Genomic DNA, 26063 nt, shown 5'->3' with positions numbered 1-26063 from the left:
TAAAAAAAAAAATAAATAAAAAGATTTTTCTGAATTCCAAAGAACGAACTTTTGTATTTCAGATTACTTTTATATAACAGTTTAATTAAAATAGCACAAGAAGCTGTTCCTTATGCACACAGAAAGAACCGATCCACAGAGGATGCCATATCTTCTGTGGTCCACACAGCTCTCACCCACCTAGAGAATAAAGACTCCTATGTCCGCCTTCTTTTCGTGGATTTTACATCTGCCTTTAATACAATCATTCCACAGACACTGATCCACAAGATCAGTGCTCTTGGACTGAGCTCCACCCTCTGCAATTGGGTCTCGGACTTCCTGACGGACAGGCCGCAAACCGTGAAGATCCATGATATGTCCTCCTCCCCCATCACCCTCAGCACTGGCTCTCCCCAGGGCTGTGTGCTGAGTCCCCTCCTGTTCACCCTGCTCACACACGACTGCTCAGCGCAACATCCGAGCTGCCTCATCGTGAAGTTTGCGGATGATACAGCTGTGGTTGGCCGCATCGTCAACAGCAACGAGTCCGACTACAGACAGGAGGTGGAACACCTGGGGGGTTGGTGCAGGGAAAACAACCTCTGCATCAACATGAAGAAGACTAAGGAGATGATCGTGGACTTCAGAAGGGGAAGACACCTCCCCCTTCCTCCCCTGTACATCGGAGGGACAGCGGTGGAAGTGGTCTCCAGCTTCAGGTACCTGGGTGTCCACATAACGGACGACCTCACCTGGAGCAACAACACGTCCTGCCTCATCAGGAAGGCACACCAGCGCCTCTACTTCCTCAGGAGGCTGAGGCGTGCTGGACTGGGGAGCTCAGTCCTGACATTCTTTTACAGATGTGTGGTGGAGAGCGTCCTGTGCTCCTGCATCACTGTGTGGCACGGCAGCTGCTCTGCAGCAGAGAAAAAGGCTCTGCAGAGGGTGGTGAAAGCTGCACAAAAGACTGTGGGACACAGCCTATCCACAACCACAGACATTTACACCTCCAGGTGCAGGAAAAGGGCCTCCTGCATCATGAAGGACCCCACCCACCCCTCACACAAACTGTTTGCCCCTCTCCCCTCAGGCAGGAGGCTGCGAAGCATCAAGAGCAGGACCACCAGACTGAGGAGCAGCTTCTTCCCAGAAGCTATGAGACTGCTGAACTCTGGAGTTCCTCTGTAGCCCCTGTTGCTACCCCATACCTTACACAACCCACACACACACACACACACACACACACACCCATTTTCTAGTCTTTGCGCCATTTGTTTAGCGGACCTTACAGACCAATTACATGCAAGTCCCAGGTGACGCTGCTCAGCCAATCAAATTTGTGTAAAAAAAGTGTGACTCTGAATACAGAGATGAGAGGTGAGTGACAGGTGGGAAGGGAAGTAAGCGATACAGGGAGATGACATGGATAGACAAAAAGACAGGAAGAGAAGACAGAGACGAGTGAGTGGGAGACAGGAAGGAAAGATGGAGAGACGAGTAAGTGGAGACAGGGAAAGAAGACGGAGAGATGAGTGAGCACGAGACGACAGAGAAAAATAATGGCGAAGTAATATAAAATGTAGAGCGAAAATAGAGCTTTCAACCCAGAATAGACAGATTTATTTATGTTCATTCCTCCCACTGGGAGCACAAAACTAGTGTGTCTCATATGTTCAGAGGCCGTGGCACTCATTAAAAATGCCAATGCAAAACACCACTATGACACAAAACGTTTGGTGAAATTTTCTCTTACTGGACTTCTTAAAATTTTAGTTGAATACCCCTGTTGTATAGTAATCTAATAGCTTGCAGAAGTGTACCCAATAACATGCGCGGTGAGTGTATAAACTGATTCCATGCAAATTATAACAAAGTAACATGATTAATTATTCAGGATTTGATTGAATAAAAGGTAGACACTAAAATTACAAACTCGATATTCTTTGAAGAGGATGCTGGGGTCTTCATTGAGGTAGACACAAAGTGCTTTGAGGATGCACTGCCTCCTCTTTTCAACTGTTTCACACTGAAGAAAAAAAAGAAAAAACATTACATTCACACACCTTCTGCCTTTGTTTTGAAATCTCTTTCAAATCAAAAACTGAACTTTTCAGAATGTTCACTTATAGATAAACCTAAAAAAAGAGGCTTTGATTTGGTGTGAATCAGGAAATGGTCGCAAACTTTCAGTTACTCATTCCAAATGTCAGCACATCTGATCCCTAAACACAATTATGATCACTATCTGTGTGTGTTTTAATTGTGGGGTGACTGCAAGAAACACATGAGTTGCTGCTCAGGTTTTGTAAATAACAATGAAATCACAAATATTTACTCATTAGGGGCCATACCTGTGCGATAGGGGCCAAAATTAGGCTAATCTTCTTCCCTGCAGAGCCTCCTTTCTTCTTCAGCACTTTGATGAGCTGGGCAGAGTGTTGGTCAAGTTGTTCAAAGAACCTTGAGACAAGGGGAGTGGGTATCCTCACAAATTCTGCCTGCAACTGAAAACAATGTCCTCAAACACAACATATTAGAATATTGGTACCTACTAAAAAAAATTAAACTTCATACAAAAATGTCAACTACAGCCAATTTAAGAAGCATTTCACATCTCTGCCACAGTGAACAGTCCAGGCCATCTGATCTTGAACTCAGCGACCAGGCTCGTCTGACAACCCCCTGCTTCCTGTACACAAAGGTCATGGCCATCTTCTCTCTGACAACTTTATCATTATGTTTCTTCTTGACCTCAGATAACAATGCTAATCTTTCAACTTCAAGGCTGTTTTGGGTTTCTCCAGCAGGATAAAGGGGACAAAAATTTACCTCTTTACATGGTTTTAGTAGAACTATAGATTTAAAAATAAGCTGTTAATTAATAAATGATTCTAAAACAAAAATGCTGACAACTTAGTTCACAGTAATTAAGTGGTGAGCTGTGATCATACCTTCTATGAGTACAGTGAAGAATGATGACATTATACATAAAGATGTTAACAGTAATGATTTAATTCCTGGTTTTATGTCATTCTTTGCTATGCCTTTCACAAATTTACTACAATTAAAATAATATTTCATTTTTTTAAAAAAGTGAATGCGTTAGGGACACACCAGATATTTCAGTCTGAATCTAAATGTCTAAATGTATTGACTTTCAAATTCACCACAAATAAGTGAACGGGTCCCGCCCTACTGCTTTGAAACAGAGGATGAGACAGGCTTAGCTTTCATACTTTGCAGCATTTAATTGACCTATGAGGCAGCATATTGATGTAAGCATCTAGCTTACACAACTTCAGGCTAACAGCGGTTAAAGTTCATAAACATTAAAAACAATGTATTGGCCGAATAAAAGACAACTCTTATTATCTTATGGTACACAGTAATTCCACTGCAAGCACGCAGTTCCTCAAAATATACTAATGAGTATGAATGGGACAGCAAAGTCACAGTATAGCAAGGAAAATAATGTAGTGTGTGTGTGCGTGCGTGTGTGTGTACGCACGTACGGGGGAACAAAGGCGGCGGGACCGTGTCGTTTGCCCTTATAGCGCCGTGCGTCGCGCAAGTCTGTTCCTACGCTAAATGGACTACGTCGCTAAATCGTAAGCTAGCTTTAGCAATTTAGCTAACCTAGGAATTAAACTGTTTGACTGGCGTGAACAAGTCGAAAACACACACGCTACAATATTAACACGTTCTACCTGCCGTTGTTTGAAATTCACTCACCTAGAAAATATGAAATGTGCCTGAGGATTGGTGGGGCTAGGTGTGATAAAAGCACTGCGGAACCTGCATGAAACGTGCCGTGATGTGAGAGGTGCTACTGACACAAGACCAATATCAGGTATAAATTTTATTTTATACTTCTGACACACGTTTTTTAAACATGCCTTGCACCTCATTAATCGGTGCTCGGGGTCTCATAGCAATAATTCAGCTAACTGTAGTGCCTTGGCACCACTCGATCGGCCTTGGCCACGTACCTTCATACAACTGCCTAGTTTTTCTGTGCTATTTCCCTACAGTGAAGAGCCACAAAACATCCCGGCCGTGACGTAATTTACACGAGACGGAAGTGAAATTGTAGTCGTCCTGGTTCATCCTGGTAGTGACATGACAAATCAAACTGCATTCTGAAAAACGTAAAACAAGCCCAGCGCCAAAACAGGTCGGTGTTTTATGGGATAAATAATGCGTCGTTCAGTGCTCAGCTATGATAAAAACGTGTTTTCTATCGCAGGTTGCTGTTCTCTGCCGATTTGAATGAGCTGTGATTGAGCCCATCCCAGTCTGTTTAGTATCAACTGAGCAATTAGCATGCTTAATTAGCAAGCTATCTTAACACTTTATGTTGTTTGTGTTCAGTGTTTTAACATTACTCAGGGCTGAACATATATGCCTGATGATCAGCGGCTGAACTTACAACGTGGACTTCTCATAAGTTTTGTGATTGTCACTTCTCCGTACGTCTGTGCCGTGTAAATGTCTGGAAGGCCTATCTTTGATTATCACTCCTCTCTTTCTATTGAAAGCTCATCTTTTGGGGAAGTCTCCACCACAAACAGAAAGGATGGTAAGCATATTCACAGCTTTGATACTGTGTTTGTTTTGTATATAATAATGTAATCAATTATTTATAATAATCTTTTACCATCCTGGCAAACTGCATTTTCCCTTTTTACATTTTTTTCTTTTCATTTTTCTTTTCCTGTTGATTTTGACAGCATGGCAGAGTGAAAATTAAATCTACAGCACAGCAGGAGGAGGAGAAGAGAAAGGAGCGGGAGAAGAAGCTGAAGATATATGTGGCTGCACGAGATGCCTGTTTTTCTAAGGTTCTTTAGAAAGGCATATTTCACCATAGAGTTTACATTATAGGGCTGGTGATAATCTATATTCCTCTTATTTAAAAAATCCCATGAAATGGCAAAAACCATCAATGAACTGATCCTATTCACAAGTATTGCCTGTGCATCTAAAGCCTCATATATCTTACTGTCTTGCACTGAGTAACATGTCCCTTCATTATCATAAGCACACACTGGTAGTTCATTTTGAGTGAGATACACATACTCCATCCAGCTTCCCTAAATACTCGCTATGGAGTGCAAGTACATTAATCCTCAACAGAAAATAGTCTCCAATATTGTTTTTATTTTTTTCTGTTACAGCCCAGATGTTAGAAGAAATTAAAACTTTTTTAAAACTGCAAATAAATACCTTTGACCTGTTTTTAATGACGTGTGTGTGTTCAGTAGGAACAAATGTACTGAGCACCACAGCAGGACAGACAAACTGGAAAATATGAAGCGGTGGACTAATATAGATTAACACCAGCCTTATCCATCCTTTATACTGCTACATTTGGCAGTTAATGTACATTATTTGGGAAATGTCATACTTTGTGATTATTTTGAGTAAATAAGGCATGCCTATTTATCAGTCTCCATTTTGTTTTGTTTTAATTTTTTTCATGTCCTGTTCCTGTGTCTGTTTCTCTGTCTATCTGCCTGCCTGTTTGTTGCTCCATGTATTGGCTTCACATTATTTACTTTTTCCTACATGGCAGAGAAAGGAGGGTATTTGGGATGATGAAGCTCTCCAGCTGACCCAGCAGCTACTATCATCCAATCCAGACTTTGCAACACTCTGGAACTACAGAAGAGAGATCCTAATGCACCTGGAGACTGAGAAGTTAGATCATTGCTTAGATCATTGCTCTCTTTAATTGTAGATTTTCAGTGTAACATTTCTTAAATGGGGAATTATCATCCTGCCATATGACAGGAGAAGTGAGATTTTGCTTCTTGATATCTGCTCCAGGGACAAGGATGAAGTACAAAAGGTTTATGTGGCCGAGTTGTCATTTCTGGAGTCTTGCCTGAAGGTGAACCCAAAGTCCTACGGCAGCTGGCACCACAGAGGTTGGGTCTCAGCCCGCATGCCTCAGCCAGACTGGGCCAGAGAGCTGAGCCTGTGTGATCGCTGCCTCAGCCTGGATGACCGTAATTGTGAGTAATGGAAAAGGGAAATGTGTGAATCATATAGATTTAGATGATTTGTTTGTCATTTCATTTCAACCTAGTATTTCACTACTCTATTTCTATTCCTGACTCATACCATATTCTCCCGTATAAACCAGTCCATTGCTGGGATTATCGCCGGATGGTTGTGAAGATGTCTGGTGTTGCTGTGGATCAGGAGTTGGGGTTTACTGATCGTCTAATTGGCTCCAACTTCTCCAACTACTCCAGCTGGCACTATCGCAGCACCTTATTGCCACTGCTCCATCCAGAGTCTCCTGAGCCCCCGTCACCGTGCCGCAAGCTTCCCCAGTCCTCCCCTCCGCCTTCTCCACAAACGCACGCTCATCGCGTCTGCGAGGAGCAACTCCTCAAAGGTAAACATGACGAAAACTCCAATAAATGGCCAGGTTGTGCAGTCAGCAATACTTAAAAGCTGCAGACAGGTGGCAGCCTGAGGCTTTATAGTGACTGTAAGTAGTTGTACTTAACGAGTGATACCTGATGTGCAATTCAATACCTTTACACAAATATAAATGTATCACTTTTATTTCACTCCCAGCATTTGAATTGGACACTCAATTTTCTGTCAGATTTCTTGCAGATTTTTTTTTTTTAAATCAGTATTATCAAGCACTTCTCCTTTGTGCAGTTTATCACAAAACACAATTCCACAGACGTTATGAGTTTTGAGGGAGTGTGCTGGCTGCACCAGAGCTGTCGACCGTGAATTCACTGTTCATTTCATTACCATAAGCTGTCTCCATTTCAGAGAAGTTGGCACTACATCCAACCAGACTTTCACCTGTATGATCTTCTGAGAAGAGCCACCTGGACAGCTGATACATCATTTGGTTGTAGTGCCAAACTGTAGTGAAATTAACATTAAATCCACAGGTAACAGCTCTGTTTGAAATTCCCTCAAAAATTGTGACATTTCTGGCACTGTAATGTGTGAAAAAACTGCCTATTTTAATAATGTGGGCTGTTACTCTGACAAGAAAATCAAAATCATGTTGTTTGATCAGCACCTTTATGTGCCACACCTGTCAGGTTGATAGATTATCTTGGCAAAGGAGAAGCACTCACTAATGGATTTTGACAAATTTGTGCTTAAAATCTATGGGCACAAGAAGTCTTCAGTCTTTCACTTTAACTTGTGAAAAACAAAAATGTGCATTTTTGTTGAGTGTTATCTCCAACTACACCCACTTTAAGGTGCTCTTGAAAGTTTATGAAGTTTAGACATAAGCAGACGTGGGGCATTGAACATGCTTGAATTTTATTTTGTGTAAAAACGGAAATTCTTTGGCCTTTTTTTTTTATTACTACATTAGTAAATAGGCTACGTGTGCATGTTTGTTGCCCACAGTTTTCTGCCATCACTGCAACAAAGCACAATTGAGCTTTCACACATTCATGCTGCTCTCTTTAATTGTTATCTGCGAGCTTCTGTTAAATTTGCTGCTCTTCATTACAAAAATTATCAGTGCTATTACAGTAATTAACCTTGATCTGCTTCTCCAACTATGCAACACCAGGTCCTTGAATTTTAGAGATGTGGGCCTGGAAAATCGTTAAAAAGACTTTTATGTTTTTATTTTCAATTTTTTGTTTAAGAATATGTGGGAACCATGCCATTTTTTTCAGAATATGAACTTGTTCAAAATGCTTTCTTCACTGACCCCAACGACCAAAGTGCTTGGTTCTACTACCGCTGGTTGCTAGGCAGAGGTATGTCCATCTGTAATTGTGTCTGTGTGTACAAATATTTATGAAAGTATATTCCAGTTTTTCTGCACATGCAAATATTTGCACAGTCTTATAGCAAACATGAGCTTTGTGTCTTTTTTCCAGCGGAACGTGAGGAGATGATAAGCTGTGTGTATGTCAGTCGGGTTGAAGAGAGAGTGGCCGTTGCCTTCTCGAGGCCCGTTAATGTAAGCATTTTCACTTACTTCCATGAAATGCATTTTTGTGGTTAGGCGCATTTTTCAGTACTGAGTTCACTTCTTCATAACTCTAAACACGGTTCTGTTTACCAACATGCTGCTCAGCACAACAGTTATCTTGTGTCTAAAATGCAGCTTCCTGTGCTTCTTTGTTTTTTTCCCAGAACACTGGAAACCTATGTCTAGCAAAAGATTTATTTGTCATTTATAAGGGAATGGCCTAAAATATATTACTGGTACCTATATACCACTGGTGGCATTACCATGTTTGTCACTGTGTTCTTTAAAGTAGTTTTTCATTTAGTTTTTTTATTCAGTTTGATTGCAATAAAAAAATGACACTTTTTCTCCACGGGTTGTTGTAATTTGCAATATAATAACACAGGAGGTGCAGTGTGAGCAGTACTTTAACAAAGCAGTAGTTTCAGTACTACACCTGTGTCTATGCAGGATGTATTCAAGTGCAGTATTGAGTGCAGGTCACCTGCTTTTTGTAAGTGCTCAGAGCCCAACACACAGTCACTGTAGTTACACTATATGGACAAAAGTACTGGAACACACCTCTTCATTATTGACTTGAGGTGTGGGATGGGGCTGTTTTTCAGAGGTCGGACTCAGCCCCTTACTTCCAGTGAAGGGAAATCTTAATGCTTCAGCATACCAAGACATGTTGGACAATCCTATGCTTCCAACTTTGTGGCAGCAGTTTGGTGAAGAACCTTTTCTATTCCAGCATGACTGTGCTCCAGTGCACAAAGCAAAGTCCATAAAGACATGGCTGGTTTGCTGTGGAAGAACTTGACAGGCCCACACAGAGACCTGACCTCAACCCCATCCAACACTTTTGGGATGAACTGGAACGGAGATTGTGAGCCAGGCCTTCTGGTCCAACTGCACAAATGGGCACAACTTTCCACAGATGCACACATCTTGTGGAAAGCCTTCCCAGAAGAGCAAACGCTCTTATAGCTGCAAAGGGGGGCACCAGGATATTAATATCTATGTATTTAGAATGCAATGTCATTAAAGTCCCTGTTGGTGTAGTGGTCATTGTCCATATAGTGTATGTGTGAAAAGCTCAAGAAAACAGACAACATTAACAATATGCTTCAAACCATATCTATTCTGTGAGAAGTGCTGCAATATACTTCAGAAGGCTTTAATTTTTATTTAAGTCTGAGTAATATAAGATGTAATATGAAAATGCAAAAAAAAGTTACGTATTCACTGTACAGTCATGTGTGGGGTAGCTGTTGATTCAAATGTACAGAGTGCTTGTCAACCCTTTCTTCTGCATTTGACCACAAGTTCTCATCCATATCTCACTTCAGGCCCTCTTTATATCTTATTATTATTATATGTTAATTTGCAAACTGGACTGTAACTACACAGGGATGTGGTAGTTTGAGTGAGTGAGTAAACAGTTGATGAAATTTGAAAGATGAGGTCACTGAATGTATTTTCTGTCAAAGCAAAGAAGACTTTGTTTCCACTGCAGCGGTGCTGCCTAAGTGATCAGTTTTGAAAAAGAGAGCTCAGTGTCGAAAAATGTGTGTTTCTCATTACTGTAATTTGTTTGATATGTGATCTCTTTTTATTCCTCTGCTCTGTTAGGCACAGTCTGTCGGCCTGCTGCTGGTGCTCGATGGTCAGCCTCAGAGAGTGGAGTGGAGGAGTGTCCACCCACGCTTTAAACACAGCCCCGTCTGGGTATCCCTTTCCATTGGCTGGTTATTGCCACAAACACTGTTATTGATTGACACTGTGTGCTGTGCTGCTGATCGAACAGGATGCTAGTTTAACATTCTGTTTCCGTCATTCTTCACATACCACATGGTGATAAGATGCTATGGTATGTGCTTATTGTTGTTACCTGTGCCACAGATGTGCAGTGGGACTTCCTGTCATGGTTTTTTCCAAGCCTGTCTAACTTGCTGCGGCACAGTGAAACAGAGAATACCAGTTTTAGTGAGAAAGACAGGTGCTGTACAAGTATCTTAAGACAAAAGACTCCTGTGTAGTGAAGCTAGCAAATAATAGCGGTTTCATTCAGGAAAGATATTGTAAGTTGAATGAAAAGAAAGTTTCTCTAATTGACATGTAATCGAGGATGTTAACATTTTGACAGTCCCAGCTCCAGTACTTTCAGTAATATCACACAGTATACATCGATGGAAGCAGTTTGTTCAGTTGTCATGGAAATGAATGTTAATATGCAAGCTAAGTAGCTGTTAGAAGTTCATCTGTATTCATTCATATCCATATATTCATAATTCCATGTTAATACTGCATGGCGACAGCAGGTGCAGCTGTGTCCAGACACATTGAGGGACCGTTTATGATCTCAAGGTGTTGCATCAACCTGCAGTCTAAGCTACTTTTGTCTCAGGCGTGACCTGATTATCTCATCTTTAAATTTTAGTCTTAATCCTGTTTTGTTTAAAACAGTATTATTCCAAGGAAAGCAGAATGCTCATCAGTATGGATGTTTTACTGGTTTGTGAAAATCTAAATGAATTCACCAAAGCCTAAAGGCTAATGTCTGTTTTGCCATTGTGTAAAGGATGTTATATTTAGTTATATTTGTGATATTTAGTTGTACTGCCCAGCCCTGTCAGGCTGCAGTATGGGGATGGAAATGAGCCATGGATTTTCTCTGTACACCTACATCATTGGCCATGGTAGGTGTCATTCAAAGGTGGCCAATTTTTGTTGGACTCAAACTCTACCTTTTTACTTGTGGACATTTTCTCCTTTTTTTTGTAACCTTAACCTTGGTTCAGACCTGCAATCTCCCTCCTGGAACGATAAGCGACATCACAAATGAACACAATCTGACTGTGCACTGGACTGAAAAACACACTCACAGAGACTGTGCTCTGTACACAGGTGACACATATCATGCTTCTTTACGTATAATCTGTACTAATGTTTATTTCCTTCAGCTTCCTTACACTGTAAATTTTTAACTCCAAAAGGTCGGACTGAGAGCTGGTGTCGGGATTCTGCCACCGATCAGGAACTATTCAGGTATTGTCTTTGGAACAATAGCAGCATATTGTAGAGGTTTGTAGGAGTAAAGTCTGAGTGTGATCTTTCTCTGTAGGAGTGAGCTCTCAGTAGAGAAGACGTCAGTGTTGCAGTCTGAGCTCCAGTCATGTAACCAGCTACAAGAACTGGAGCCGCTCAATAAGTGTAAGTGCTTTAAAATGCATTACATACGCACTACTCCTTGTTCTTTACTGAACCTAATGACCAACATCACATAAATACATGATGTTTTCGTATAGCCAGTGAAACGCTCTGCTTAACTTGGCAGGGTGCTTACTGACCATCATCCTCCTGATGAGGGCACTAGACCCTCTGGGATATGAAAAGGAGACGCTTGCTCATTTCCAAACACTCAAAGTGAGTAGCAGCCATGTACGGCGTATGACACTGACCAGAAAAGATATGTGGATCACTGCCTGAAACGCTCTTATTTTCTCCCTCAGGAAGTGGATTCCATGCGCTCTGCATATTACAGTGACTTGTGCAGCAAGTTTATGATTGAAAACACAATCCTGAAAATGGAGTATGCTGAAGTGCGCGTCTTCAGTATTTCTGACAAGGTTGGGTCAGAATTAGAAAAAGAAATTCTGTGTGCTTATCATGACATGAATTTTGTTTTCGTTTATTTGTTTTTGTTTTTTCTAACAGAACCTGACCACCTTGTGCCACCTGGACCAGCTGTTATTGGTTACTCACATCAATCTGTCTTCCAATCAGCTACAGCGGCTGCCTCCTCAGTTTGCCATGCTCCAGTGCCTGGAGGTAATAAAGCTGCAATTCAAATCCATTTATCTATCCTACATGGACAGTGCTTCTTTTGTGTGTACCTCAGTTACAGGAGGAAAGATATTGATTACTTTTTTTCCCTGAGACATGATTAATATTTCTTCACACTTTCAGGTCTTGGAGGCTGATAACAACTCCATAGAAAACCTTGAAGGAGTGTATCACCTGCCGAAACTGGAGGAAGTCCTCTTGAAAAATAACAGTATCCTTAAATTCAGATTCATTAGTGTGTATGCTAGAGAGCAGACTGCTCTGGATCAGTGTTAATCTCTTTAGCTTCAGTGTCATAGAGATGTATGTCCAGTGTGTCTGCGCACTCCTCTGCCAGTGTGCTAGTGACTCAAGAAATGTGTGAATCAGCTCTGAGTGCACAAGGGTCAATGAAAAAGCCCTGCTAAACAGTGCGAGCAGCTCACGTGTGTGAAGAGTGTGATTTAAAGGAGGGACTGCTCACAAGGGTGGTGTTTATGGAGTTAAGAAAATCTCTGCACTAACAAGACTCTTCAGCTCAATGCATGAATAATGTGTTTGTACATGAAACTTTGGATAAATAAAATCTACGCCACAATTTTACAGAACGAACAACATGAAAGGAAAGCACACTAAGCAACGACGACTTTCCCCTTCATCACCTTCAGGTTCTCTGGTACATTAAATAGAGAAGTTTGTGTGGTTTGCAGCTCATGACACTGAGGCTGCTTACGCTTAAGTTTTTTGTTGTTGAATTACAATTACAGTGCATGCCTTTCTAATGTAAAATTTGCCTTCCCAAGTTTTATATTTAGAAAAAACGAATTAATATACCAGCGTCATATTTGTCATGTGGATATAACTTTTGCACCAGTGTTGGGAATATGTGTGTCCTGTCTGATTCTAGTAATTGCTACTAACGTTACTCACCACGGCACACAGGAAGGCTTTTTCATTAACTCAAATGCACAGAAATCTCTACATTGGCAGATCTTCAGCCATTGGCCTCCTGCCCTAAGCTGAAGCGCCTTGATCTCCGTGGAAACCCTGTCACTCAGACAGCCAATATAGAGTCAGAGTTGGCCGAGCTGCTGCCCTCAGTCACAGACCTCCTGCTCTGATCAGGAGTCACTGTCACCGGCAGCCCATCCTTCAATTGTCTTTCAACATCGTCGGGCGTGTTTGTTTGTGAAAGAGCAAGTGGTTATTTTTCAAGCGTCTTGTGACTCCTTCTGTTCCACTTGTTTGGGAGAACGTCAATCACATTATCCCCCTGAGTGTCTGAAAACCTGATGCTTCAGAGCACATGTCAAAAACCTCTAACACCTTCACTGAAATGTCAAGATTGTGTGTGTGTGTGTGTGTGTGTGTGTGTGTGTGTAATAACTAATGTTACATTTCTTTAATTGTGTGTGTGTGTGAATGTTAATTAATTACAACAAACCCAAATGCATGCAGAAACACTGATAAGGAGTAGACTGACTGTATGGATGGTGTGCAGCAATGCTGGCTTATTGCTTCTATGAGCTTTAAAACAGTTGAATTCAAAGAACAGCTTCAAACTAATATTCAGAGCATCTCATAATCCTCATTCACATTTTTTAAAAGGTCGTGTAAAGTATTTAATATATGACACTATACTGTTGCACAGTAAGTCACAGATCCAGTAATAAAACAGCACACATTGTGTCACTGCCTTCCAAAAAGCTTCTTGTGTTTTGCTTTCTGTTGTCATAGAAAATGTGCAGGATTTCATGAGTATTTTAAAAGGTGTGCCACGGTCACAGGATCCTGTCACAGGATCCAGCTTTTCATGAAATTACTGTTGAATAATTTCCTTTTTTTCTTGTGATAGATTTAACTTTGCAACATACAAAGCTGATGTGTGTTTTACTCTGATGTCATGGCGAAAGCTGTCGTTTGGGAGTGTCTAAGCAAAACAAATTGAAATACCACACCTTTCAGCTTTCAGAGTTTCCTCTGAAGTTTCTCACAAGGGATTGACTTGATTGTGAAATTCAGATTTCTTACCCATGGAGAAGGAATATTAAAGGTTTACAGCCTTGCTAGCAGTTCTGTGAAGCTGTACCATCACCAGATGTTTAGTAAGAGCAGGACTTTGAAGTGAATACTAACATCTGTATGTTAATACAAGCCTGATTCTAACAAAGTTGGGATGCTGTGTAGACCATGAATAAAATAAATGTAACAAATGGTAATATACTAATCCTTTTTGATAAACTTGATGTGAAATGCTACAAAGACAATATGCTTACCTCATCTGCTTTATGGATTTTTGTTAGTCAATTAGATTTTCAATTAGCACTTTTCAGACAAGTTGGCACAGATGACCCAAAAAACTTTTATTGTTCACTGTTAAGACAAACAAGAGTGATGAATAAATGAGAGTGAAGAGTGAATAAATGATTGAATTCGGGGCAGATACTACTATTACGTTATATTGTTATTATATTACTGCTAAGCACATCTTTAAAAAATGAGGGTGATGGTCTGATGACGACAGAAATATGACACATCTATTGCTTAATATTAAATAAGTGAAGATTTAACTGATTGTTTGGTTCCATGCAAAATGATTTGAGTTGTTGTTTTTGGATAAGTGTCTGACCTGTCTGCTGTCTGTGCGGCATGAAGGCGTGTCCTCGCTGTCGCAGCTCAAGTATTTAAAGGAGGTCTGAACTAGCTTGGCAACAAAAGGCACAGCGAACCGAAGATTTCTTCCTCCATGTCCACATTTCTTCTTTCATTGAACTGAGTGAGTTTGAATCATTTGTTTCACATGTAGCTTTCTCTACCAGTCTGATAGGTAGGACTTTGCTTTGTTACTTTATGGTGTTAACATGCCAAATTAACTCATTAATTTACACTGGAACTTTTATTTCCTTTCACAGAGTACTCCCAGAATAGTATTTCAATTGATTTATAGGAAAAGGAAACAAAGTATTGCTGTATCTCTGCCTTACTGCCATGCCACAGTCATGGAAATAATAGCCTGAACTGTCACTGAGTGCTGTGTCTTGCACAATTAGTTGTATTAGACTTCGTCTTTAACATGAATCTATTCCCTGAATGTATTTACAGTCATCAATGAAAACTGCATAAGGCAACTATAAAATGGGATTGGAAGCAATTCCAAGGAATCACAATTTAGAGTAGCCCAACAGTAGCCACATATTTGATGCAACTGAGTGCAGCAAACCAATTTAATAATGTAATGTTTCCAGAGTGATGGGAATGGGACCAAACATTGCTTGCCTCAGGGTCAAATACCAAGTTAACATTTGTGTGTTAAAATGAAGTCTGATCATGCTTTAATTCTGACATCAGTGAAGGTCCCTCTTTGTGGTTAAAAATGAGTGACCCCAAGGCAACAAGTCATGAGTGTAGCTGAGGGATACTTACTGGGTCAGCACCCTCCTGTAGGCAAATATCCACCCTTAGCCAAACAGCACATCTTGTATCTGCTGCTGGCATTGTGAGAGTGAACTTACAACCACTTCATTTGACTTTTGACCAAATTTTCTAGATCTGTATCTATGAGTCAGAGCTGAGACAGCATGTTGTGATGCAGACACCCAGACATGTGGCATGGCCCAGTGGGAACCAGAGAAACTCTGCGCTGAGTAGCAGGATATAAGTAGATGATGAAGAGAATCTCAGATAATAGCAGCTTCAACTGTCTTATCATCCTCAACATGTCACACACTCTCACTGCTGTGTAGCTTGATGGGGTTTCTTTCCCATCTCTGTGTTCATTTACAGTGCAGTGCAAACATTTTATAACTTGTATAACAGCTTAGAGCATGCAGCAGAAAAGCCTTTTGTTGTTCTGTGTGGGCGGGTCCTTTTTCTGGGTCTGAGATACCCTGCAAGCAAACTGTAATCTCAACCATATGGAGTACAGTCCCATGCAGTGTTACTCCTCAGCCTTCCTTAGATTTTTGGCACTGAGGCAGGTGCTGTAGTGGATTCCCTTTTTACTTTTCAGCAGTTTGTGAGGGCCCACCCTGTAGTAAACTATCACAATCTACTGAGGCTTCCCAGTTATAAATGTTGTGGTGACTTGCAGATGACAATACATCAGTGGAAACTAGCTAACAGAGTTACAGTTGCTACCATGGGAGAGGACAGAAATGTGGTTTGGTTGGTGCATTGCCATGAAATTGTGGATGTCTACTGACTTGATGATCCATTGATTTTATTTTTTTTTCTCTAATAAAACCATGATGTTGACATTTTTTTGGATTTGATGTCTCAGTAAACATTGGATGAAATTTGGTACAGATATTACTAGATGGACTTTATTCACTTTGGTTGTCCCTGATTTGGACACTGTAAGTATACCTGCTAAAGAACGGCCTGTTGGCATGCTGGAGTTAGTATTTAGCTCACTGCTCCTCTTCGCTATTTTACAGCCTCACGGAGCTCTGAGTCTTGTCAGCCTAACGCGTAGGAATAAATATACTGTAATTTATTAATTAAGTACAGCACAGTTTTAGTTGCTAAACTGTTCAAACAAGTGTGAGCTTTGCACTGTTGGCTTGGTGTGAGAAAATAAACTATATTATGTCATCAATTAATGCAGAGTGAGGACAGTAGTAAAAATGACACACAGTCCAGAGGTGGGAGGAAGCAGTTCTCACACCTGTACTGTCTGTGGTTTATTGTACTCAGAGTCTTGACTTTACATGAATAAGGAATGAACTCATTGTTAGTCTTGCTATTGCCTCACCTGTGCCTGTTTGTCCACCACATAATACTCGTTACTGCTGAGGAATGTAAAGTGTGTGTGGGAAAGGTTTTCACTGGGTTTGAAGCCTTCTTTGAAAGGCGGAATTGCTAAAAGAAAAATGCAAGTCAAATCAGTGCGAGAAGAACAAATGAGAGGCAAGGCCTATGTATTGAGCGGTTATTTAAGTTTGTTTATTTATAACTTATAATCTGTCTTTGTCTAAATAAATAAGAGGTTGGAGCAGTTTGCTGTTGATGGCTGAAATAATTGGTTAAAAGTGATGAATAAGTGGCTGAAATCATTGACGTGCTCCACTTCCTCCCAATGTATGTATGTAAGTCAAAATGTGCCACACATGAACCTACGTCTTACAAGGATGGGACATTGTGTAAAGAATTTTTTTTTTTTTTTTTACACAAAGATTTTTAACATTTCATTAAGGTTAATTAATTTCTCTGTCACTCTTGAGGTAGCACATAAGAGTGTTCATTTTAACACTATGTGCTTGTTTTGTGATATTCCTCTCAACTGACAGATATTACTCAAGGTTACATTTGGCACTATACGAAGGACTCAGATCAGAAATGCCTCAGTCTCGTTCTCAGACTCATTAAAACATGTTGTGTAGGAGCCGTCAGTAGTGGGTCCGTCAACCTATTTCTTCCCTTTGTAAAGTAATTGGACAATGGATTTACCTTGAGATAATGTGAAAATGTGATGAGTGTTGAACGTTATGAAGGCAAATATGATGGCTGATGCACAGTCATAGACAAAGCCCCAGATTTCTTGACTGTGTCTGCTTTTGTCGCAGGATGCCTGTAGAGACGCGGTCAATCAGAGACAGGTCTGCAGTGGGACGGTTTCCATCTGTCACTCTTGGATTTGGGGAAGACACAGAGGTTGAAAATAAAGAGCCAGAAGAGGACAATGCTGAGACAGAAAACGCATGTCGGCGGTGGCTGCGCAAGGTGTGTCCATGCTGCTGTCCCAAGCCCAATGACGATGACGTCACAGACACTTTGGTGACAGGAGTTGATGACCTAGATAAGGAGGAAGAGACAAATGGGGAGAAGCCTGTGACCGATGACAACGAGCTTCACAGTAAATAGCATCATGGAGGGAACACAGTTGTATTATTTTTCAAAACAAAATAAATGCCAGCCAGATAGACTCCACTCTCATATATTTGTTTTTGTTTTTGCAGAACTCCTCCTCAAAGTGCAATCAATAGACCTGATGAAAAGCAAATCAGGGGAGAACCGCACAGAGCACCACACAAATCTCTACCAAAATGACGACTTTATCATTCGCAGAGGACAGAATTTCCAGATGTGGATTACCCTGTCTCGACCCTTTAACCCCAACACTGACAAACTTCACCTTGAACTTAAAACAGGTTAGCACTTGCCAAATTTATCTGATGTGGCAAACACCTCCCCAACCCTCTCCAAGTGTTACATTGTTGATTTATGGTTTTAAATAGACATCATGCATACTACTACTTTATTTCAATTGTACACATGTCCAGTCTGTAATCTTAAGAGGCCAGGTGTGAAACTGACCACATTCTCCTGCTTTCCTGACCCTCCGTACAACCCTGCACAGAGCTGCACATGTTAATTAAGAGTTTTCTCTTTCTTGGCAGTCATGGGAATGAGAGGAAGGTGATGGGTTGAGGGCTGTGGGAGGAAGCAAGACGTACCAACAAGAAGTGACTCTTGCTTTTATGCTTATGTCTTGTGCTCTTAATTTGGCAGCTCATGTGTGTGGAGTGTATCCATTTTGCTGCATTTGTGCGTGAGATAGATAGAATTATAGACAGAGGCAAGGGAGAGAGATTTTTGGATGCTATTGCTATGGTAACGGTTTTAGTTGCTTTGCTTGAGGCAGGGAGTCTTACAGATGCCAAGTCCTCTGCTCTAACTAAAAATCCAGTCAGCTGACAATTCACGACCAGTGCTCCCACCACCAAATGTCTGAGCCTCAGCTCTCCAAATGTTTACCCAGTGTTCATTGCTGCTCCCTCTCTCATTGTGCTGGGTGCTGTAAGGGAGAGAGGAAACAGACCAATATAGATCCTACAATTATAGCTGGGTGTAATAACAAGTGAAGCTTGAAGACAATAATTTGAATGTCTCTTTTACAGAAAAGCTGTGCATCCATATTAGAAATGTAAAATTTCCATTATGTTCATTATACTGAGGAAACACGTGGTTTAATGAATGGTTCCTATATCACAAATATGTGTAACCAAAATAATTCCTTTTAGAAAATGATATTCTATTTTGTCTCCTTGAGAGGAAAAATATATATTCTGAGTCCACAATGAGAAGTAACAAAACTAAAAAATAATGCTGATTATGAATTGTGATCCAGTAATTTAAAAAAGCCATCTGTCATGCCTACGATACACAGAAGGACAACAACAGCTGCATAGAGAGCCCCTTTTTTTTTTTTGAAAATGATGTCACCCGTCACCAAATGGTGGATATTTCATTTTAAAACAAAGCAGCTAAGTGCCATTTTCCCACTCATATCTCAGTTAAACTGTTTTCATGTGTGGCAACAACACACTGCACTGCAAACACTGTATTCTGAGGAGTGAGCCCCACCGCATGAAGCCAATCACAGCCCAGTCTACAACAACACAAAGGGTTCTTTTTAAAATTCAAGTGAAAGTCAATGACAGTTGAATGCTCTGACTTTGTGGTTTGCTTCAAATTCTGAAGCTCCTCTAAGGACTCAAAGAGGCAATTTTCATAACACCTCACAGAATGAAACTGAGCATAAGATTGAACTGCACACTGACGATTTTTCAGTCTATAGAGTATTTTCTGTTGCAGCGTTAAAAAGGTAAAGTTTTTTCCTGAGGCAGTGATGGATGAAACGCCATGATGTCAGTGGAAGCAAAATTATTCACCCCCCCCCCCACCCGGGAGAATAAATATATTAGAAAAATTTCATGCCAGACAGCCTCTTAGGTACATGATGTGCAAAACTGACATTTTATCTTGAGGGTTGTGTACGAGAAAAGGAATATTTAGACATTTGGGAATTTTACTTATTTGCTTTTTTGCCAAGAGTTAGATAAGAAGATCAGTAGCACTCACACTTCTGTACTATATAAAGCTACATTTAACAGCCACATCACATAGCATGAAGACTGGAAACAATGGTAAACAGCTAACCTGGTCCAAAAATAACAACATCCATCTAACACTCACTAATTAACACATTATAACTTTGTTTTATTTGTACATAAATTAAAGTATGTGGTAGTTATTTCTTGATCATTTCTTGACCAGCCTCCTGGCTCTTGCCCTAGATTTACTGGACACATATGAGAGTAGTATCAAACTTGTCATCTGCCTGCAGATAAGCAAAAAAGCTTATTATTTATTGGCCTGAGGGTCCATCATTTGTAGAGTGTGGATGTGCTTAACAAATTTCACGTAAATCTGGTCTTTACTGTGATATTGCTTGTGTACCTTAAAGCATTGTTTATGACAGACAGTGCAGTAACAGCAAGCTGCTGTGTCAGCAAAGATCCTTTTAGTAGTACAGCTAGTAGTACACACTGGAAGCTAATGCTGTCATGACATGCTGTGTGCGTGTGTTTGCGTGTGTGCAAACCTTGCCAGAACATTGTATTCTTTCTGTTTGATTGCTGTTTATTCAGATTTTTTCCACATGGTAGGAATGCGGGTGTGGCTTAAACCGAGCGCAGGTGACTGTGGTGAGAAAACTGTTTGAAATGTGTGGTGCTCTGCTTCTGCTTGGGTGTGGTATGAGTAACTGTTTCCACATATTGGTAACGAGTGTCTTATCTCACCTCACCTTCTCAGGACCATTGCCAGCAGTGTCAAAGGGAACCCATGTCGTCATCCCTTTGGTGGAGGACTTGGAGGATGATCGTTGGGAGGCTGCTGTTGTGAAACAAGAAGACAAAAAGATAAAACTGTCAGTGAATTCTCCACCCACAGCCATCATTGGCTGTTATCAACTCACAGTGGAAACTGACAGCCCAAACGGCCGGGCCATTTCCACACATGACCCTGCTAATGACATCTACATTTTGTTCAACCCCTGGTGTGAAGGTACAGAAACACTTTATAATATAGTATCATGTAGCCTCAGTAAAGAAAAGTTTGATGAATGCGTATAATGCATGATGATAGTGAGTTAAATGGGAGCATCTGTTCCACGCACATACCCTTTAAATATAATATAATATATATAATTTAAATAGGGCTACAGTTGCTGGTAATGATCTTCCTGTCTTGCTTTCCGGGAGAAAGAAAATAGAAAATGTATGTTCCAAAAATGTGCAACTATCATTTTAAGAAAATATCCCACAAAAGGAACAAAATTTAATATTGCCACTTTGAGCCAATGCCCTAATAATAGGACAGCTTCAGCATCACTCATAAGTGTCTCGTCAGTCTTAAGAGCTATCCATCTCTATGAGGCCACAATAGCGTTCACCATCATTACTGAAAATAATGTTAATGAGTCAGAGACATGCTTAAACAGTGAGCATAAAAATACTTACTAAAACTTGATTCTTCCTGCAGGAAGTGTCTTTTTTGCCCGAATTAACACAAACAAACTAGGGACAAATAGAAATTAAAAAGTTGTTACTGAAAAAAAAAAAAATCCTTAACATTGTGTTTAAAAAATAGAAAAAGATTTTCTTTTTTTTCTTTATCAGATGACACAGTGTTCATGGATTCTGAAAATGAGATGCAGGAGTATGTCCTGAACGATGTGGGACGAATCTACTACGGCACACAGGATCAAATTGGAGTGCGGACATGGAACTACGGACAGGTGAGTGGGTCGTGTGATGTGTCAGTGTTTAGTGTTTTGGTGAACAGACTGAGCAAGTAGAAACTGACTGGTTCTCTCCACCCTCTGTGTGTTTTCTCTGTTTGGGTTTCAGTTTGATGATGGGATTCTTGCTGTGTGCTTCTTTCTCCTGGAAAAAAGTGGAACTCCTCCGTCCGGCTGGGGAGATCCAGTAAATGTGGTGCGAGTCATCTCAGCCATGGTGAGACTGTTATTAACTATTATTCTACACGTGGCCTTTATATTTCTCCAGTATACAGTGAGCAGACAGATCAACACCCTGCTATCAGACCAGCTTTGCCCATGGTAACAGTCCCACCCATCACCGCAGTGGTTCAGTAGGAGACCTGTATCCCAGTGTCTAAACTGATGGATTCTGATGCATCCCCCTTTTAGCACAAAGGCAATGTGGTGCAATTAGACAGAAAGTGAATGTGGCCTGTCACAGTCTGGTGTTGGCTGGAATGCCATACAATTCTGTACACATATTGATGGTCCATAGAGAATAAAGTCCATTAACGTGCTGATTTCCTTACTGTAGCGCCGAGATGCATCAGTACAAAATTTTATACAGATATTCACTGTACTCAGAACAAGAATACTGATGACCTTGTTGGTGTTTTCTTATTCATTTTGGTGAAACAGGGGTGTAGCCAATGTAAGCACACATTGTTAGAAAATTGCTTTGTAACAGGAGGCAATATTTTAATTGTTTTTCTCACAATTGTTGTGATGAAAGATAACATAATTGCCACTTTGATGTCTGTCCAGAGATGTCAAATCCTGTGTACAGTGTTTTGCCATCTAATAAGCCTTTAAGCACAATAAGCTATTGTGAATTGAGAGTAAATATATACATTGTATGCATATTATGAACTAAATGTAGTTCATTTTTACCTGCTAACCTTTTAAAACGATTGGCACATGTTTCTACCACAGAAGAAAATGTAATGTTGTTGTCTGTTGTCAGACACTGTAAGCCTATTAGACTAATGCTAATGGAAATGAGGGCTTCAGCAGGGGAGGCTTTTCAGTTTTTACGGAGAATTCATTTTTGCCTTATATGAAAAAAAAAAATCTTTATTCATCCAGATCAATTCCCCTGATGACCGTGGTGTCCTGGAGGGAAACTGGTCCGGAAACTATTCAAGTGGAACTAGTCCAACAGTTTGGAGTGGAAGTGTGGAAATCCTGAAGGAATACCATAGAAACAAGGGCACCCCCATTAAGTATGGCCAGTGCTGGGTCTTTGCTGGTGTATTCACTACAGGTTGGCTTGTCTTGTTTCTCTTATTATATGTGGTTACCACACATCAGGTGCTTGTATAGGTGTGTGACATGTAAATGACATTGACCACTAATGCTTCATCTTCTTTTCAGTTTTAAGGTGTTTAGGCATTCCCAGTCGCACTGTGACCAACTTCAGCTCGGCTCATGACACAGATGTCTCCTTGACGACAGACGTATACCTGGACGAGAACCTGGAGCCTATAGATCACCTTAATGCCGACTCTGTCTGGTATGTCCTGTCACCCATACTGTGATGCTGCCATCATGACGTGCGTTGCTCTCCAGTTCATCAAAACTGACATTCAAGTCTGTACTTGAAGGAACTTCCATGTGTGGAACGACTGCTGGATGGCTCGTCCAGATTTGCCCCCAGGCAACGGAGGCTGGCAAGCTGTTGATGCCACACCTCAGGAAACCAGCCAGGGAACCTTCCGCTGTGGCCCTGCTTCTCTCGCTGCTGTCCGCAATGGTCAGGTCTACCTCAAACACGACTCTCCATTTGTGTTTGCTGAGGTTTGTGGAAAATATACATTACCTTAAGAGAGACTTCAGAAATTCTGTATTGTCCTTGCACAAAGGTGGAGGAATTTGCCAAAATTCAAAAGTGATACATTAGAAAGACCCTCTAAAATATCTAAAATACTGCTTTTTCCTTACACACTTGACCTGCTAGAGTCAACAACTGATGCTTTAGTTGCTGCATTGTGTTTACAGACTGTGTGTGTGCGGTGTACTAATAATGAGCCATATGACGTACATCAAAAGTTCCCATCTGTCAGGACTTAATTTTCTAACTCTCTCTCTCTCTCTTTGCTTCCCCCCAGGTTAACAGTGATAAAATCTACTGGCAGAGAAACATAGATGGGACTTTCACTCAGATCTACAGTGAGAAAAAGACTGTTGGCCACCTCATCAGCACAAAGGCTGTTGGTTCTGATGAACGCACTGATATCACACACCTTTACAAACACCCTGAAGGTATTGTCACAGAAATTATGGTCACTTGTGGTTTGTTCGATACAAACCAAATCATTTATACGTTACTGCAGTTACCGAATTAACTCAATATTTTTGGTCATCCTCAGGCACAGAGGAGGAACGCATTGCTGTGGAAACAGCATGCCGTTATGGCTCCAAGGCAGAGGCCTTTTCCTCTCCCACAGCAGAGGATGTCTCTGTGCAAGTGACCATGGACGGTGAAGGTCCTAAAATGGGGCAAAACGCAGAGCTGACCATCGAGGTGCGAAACAGCAGCTCAGAGCAACGCAACATCATCCTGCATAGTCAGGTGGCAATCATGTACTACACTGGTGTCCATAAGGCCACAGTCAGAAAGGACAAGATGGACGTGGACATGCTGCCCAACGAGGGTGAGTGGAGCTTCTTTGTCAGTGGTTTTATTCTTTTAGCAGCATGAAAAGGTTTATCTAAAAAAAAAAAAAAAAAGAGTAAAATTAATTATATGAAAGTGCTTCTGTGATTTGCTTGTGTGTATTTTTTATTTTTTTTCTTGGTAGAGCATTATTATTGTCCACTTAAAGGAACAGTTTGACATTCTGGGAAGTACATTTTGGGCAGAGCCAGACTAGATGTTTCCTCCAGGTCTTTGTGCTAAGCTAGGCTAACAGGCTGCTGCTGGTTGCTTTAAATTTATAGGACAGGTATGAGAGCGGTATTAGTCTTCTCAGGTAACTCTCAGCAAGAAAAGCAATAAGCATTCTATCAAAATCAAAATAGTAATAAAATGTCTAATTATTGCTTTAACTAATGTGTTCAACACAATGCTATAGAGTTCAATACACTAAATACCCAACACCCCAACTGATTAGAATAAACTGAAAAACCACTTCATCACTTGCTGTCAAACACATTCTAATAAAAGAAAGGAAAAGAAAAAAAATGAATAAGGGACTTTTTAATCTGCCACAGTGAAGTGGATGAAGATACACTTACTAATATTCTTTGTCTCTATCTTCTGTCTACAGTAAAGATGCTGGAGTGGATCCTGGAGTATAAAGACTACAAGGATCAACTGATAGACCAGGCTGCCCTGATGCTTACACTGTCAGGCAGAGTCAAAGAAACACAGCAGGTCCTGGCCACCCAGTTCAGTTTCCGGCTGAGGACCCCAGACCTCATCATCAAGGTAAGCCAAACAATTCATCCGGAAAATATTACTGGCGAGAAGATTAAAATATAAATTAGGATCTGATTTTGTCTTCTGGCTTCGTTCCTCTCTCACACAGCCGATAGGGAAGGCCGTGGTAGGGGAGAAGATGGCAGTAGAGATTTCATTTACTAACCCACTACCACAGGTACTTAAAGCTGTGATATTCCACGTGGAAGGACTTGGCCTTGTAACTGCTCAAAAGATTAATTATGGGTGAGGAGGAAAAAACATACTTTATGCTGTGGTCATTTTTTTTAAATAGCCTGTCTATCTTTTATGATTACCACTGTCATTTCCTGTCCTATCCGCAGAGATATTGGAAGCCGTGCCTCTGTGTCTCTGTTTCAACACTTTATCCCTACCCTGCCTGGACCGAGGAAATTGCTGGCTTCACTGGACTGCAAGCAGCTCACACAGGTACATGGTGTGATTGACATCGTTGTGGAGGAAGAGAACAGCACTCTATAATGACTGAAAAACAGACGCACTTTGACTAAGGAATAATGATGTTTTTCGATGTATAGTTTTGGAATGTTAATATTTTAATTTCTAAAAATATGACATTATAGTACTGCCTTACTGCATTACATTGAGATTTTCAACAAAACCAATGACCACAGAGCGATAGCTAATCAGGAAACATCAAAGAAAAATGTGGATTTCACCTCAGAAAAGACCGACTCTTTTATATTCTATGAAAGCCAGTGTAATGTTTCTATTCTTGAGTCCCGCAGTAGTTGCAGAGTTTGGACAGTGTGGCAGCTTAAATGAAAGAAGTGTACTTTTCTAAAGACAGGTTTTACATGTTTTATTTTTTTAATTAATATATTTAAGGGGGGAGGAAAGCTATGAGATGATAGAGAATTTTATTTAAATATCAAAATACATCTGCAAATGTTCTTGTATCATTAAAATAAAAATAATTAAAAAAATGTTTCCTGCAGTCTGGTGGTTTATTGATGTGACATTACAAAACAGTTTGGTGTCCTGCATCGCTGAATGTTTGGTTGTCAGTAGTCAGGGGATCAAGCTGCTGTGTTAGAGGACTAAGGGCAAAACATTAAGAAGGCACTGTAAAGATAAGATCATTCAGAGGTCAAATTCAATATGACTATATGGCAGTGATTTTCAGCTCTTTTAATACTTTTTCCATCATCCTGGGAATGTTCTGGGGACAAGTTGAAATGTGTAAAGGTGATGGCTGTGCAGGTGTTGGTGATGCATGTTAT

The 26063-nt window shown here is 40.6% G+C and overlaps 2 protein-coding genes across 4 annotated transcripts; both read left to right on the top strand.

The window, feature by feature from the left end:
* Positions 1–3693: 3693 nt before the first annotated feature.
* Positions 3694–14193, top strand: rabggta (Rab geranylgeranyltransferase subunit alpha). Of its 2 annotated transcripts, XM_046391618.1 has the most exons (18): positions 3694–3835; positions 4017–4159; positions 4524–4564; positions 4716–4826; positions 5561–5685; positions 5815–6002; positions 6134–6391; positions 7665–7748; positions 7872–7954; positions 9581–9676; positions 10750–10855; positions 10945–10996; positions 11073–11161; positions 11286–11374; positions 11461–11577; positions 11666–11779; positions 11918–12005; positions 12746–14193. In XM_046391618.1, exons 3-18 carry the CDS (start codon positions 4562–4564, stop codon positions 12892–12894), a joined length of 1752 nt encoding a protein of 583 aa, XP_046247574.1. In that variant the 5' UTR covers positions 3694–3835; positions 4017–4159; positions 4524–4561; the 3' UTR covers positions 12895–14193. The 2 variants fall into 2 exon arrangements, with proteins under 2 accessions (XP_046247574.1, XP_046247575.1); XM_046391619.1 differs by lacking the exon at positions 4017–4159 and having other exon boundaries at positions 3697–3835.
* A 137-nt stretch (positions 14194–14330) lies between these two features.
* LOC124060527 (protein-glutamine gamma-glutamyltransferase K-like) lies at positions 14331–25784 on the top strand. 2 transcript variants are annotated; one of them, XM_046391616.1, is made up of 14 exons: positions 14331–14549; positions 17338–17627; positions 17731–17922; positions 20372–20623; positions 21238–21356; positions 21469–21576; positions 22467–22644; positions 22755–22893; positions 22985–23177; positions 23489–23642; positions 23750–24034; positions 24650–24810; positions 24911–25047; positions 25146–25784. In XM_046391616.1, exons 2-14 carry the CDS (start codon positions 17339–17341, stop codon positions 25300–25302), a joined length of 2364 nt encoding a protein of 787 aa, XP_046247572.1. In that variant the 5' UTR covers positions 14331–14549; position 17338; the 3' UTR covers positions 25303–25784. The 2 variants fall into 2 exon arrangements, with proteins under 2 accessions (XP_046247572.1, XP_046247573.1); XM_046391617.1 differs by having other exon boundaries at positions 24911–24979; positions 25146–25411.
* Positions 25785–26063: the final 279 nt, after the last annotated feature.

This window comes from Scatophagus argus, chromosome 6 (genome assembly GCF_020382885.2).
Source record: "Scatophagus argus isolate fScaArg1 chromosome 6, fScaArg1.pri, whole genome shotgun sequence".
Taxonomy (NCBI): Eukaryota; Metazoa; Chordata; class Actinopteri; family Scatophagidae; genus Scatophagus; species Scatophagus argus.
This window is presented reverse-complemented; position numbering and strand designations above follow the sequence as displayed.

What these genes read in the sequence shown, in the direction of transcription:
- rabggta (XM_046391618.1), top strand. An exon ending in ATGCACCTGGAGACTGAGAA is followed by an intron (nt 5,686 to 5,814) that starts GTTAGATCATTG and finishes TATCTGCTCCAG; the next exon opens with GGACAAGGATGAAGTACAAA. An exon ending in TCTTCAGTATTTCTGACAAG is followed by an intron (nt 11,578 to 11,665) that starts GTTGGGTCAGAA and finishes TTTTTCTAACAG; the next exon opens with AACCTGACCACCTTGTGCCA.
- LOC124060527 (XM_046391616.1), top strand. Translation starts at nt 17,339, where the DNA reads ATGCCTGTAGAGACGCGGTCAATCAGAGACAGGTCTGCAGTGGGACGG. An exon ending in CTCCATTTGTGTTTGCTGAG is followed by an intron (nt 23,178 to 23,488) that starts GTTTGTGGAAAA and finishes GCTTCCCCCCAG; the next exon opens with GTTAACAGTGATAAAATCTA. An exon ending in GGACATGCTGCCCAACGAGG is followed by an intron (nt 24,035 to 24,649) that starts GTGAGTGGAGCT and finishes TTCTGTCTACAG; the next exon opens with TAAAGATGCTGGAGTGGATC.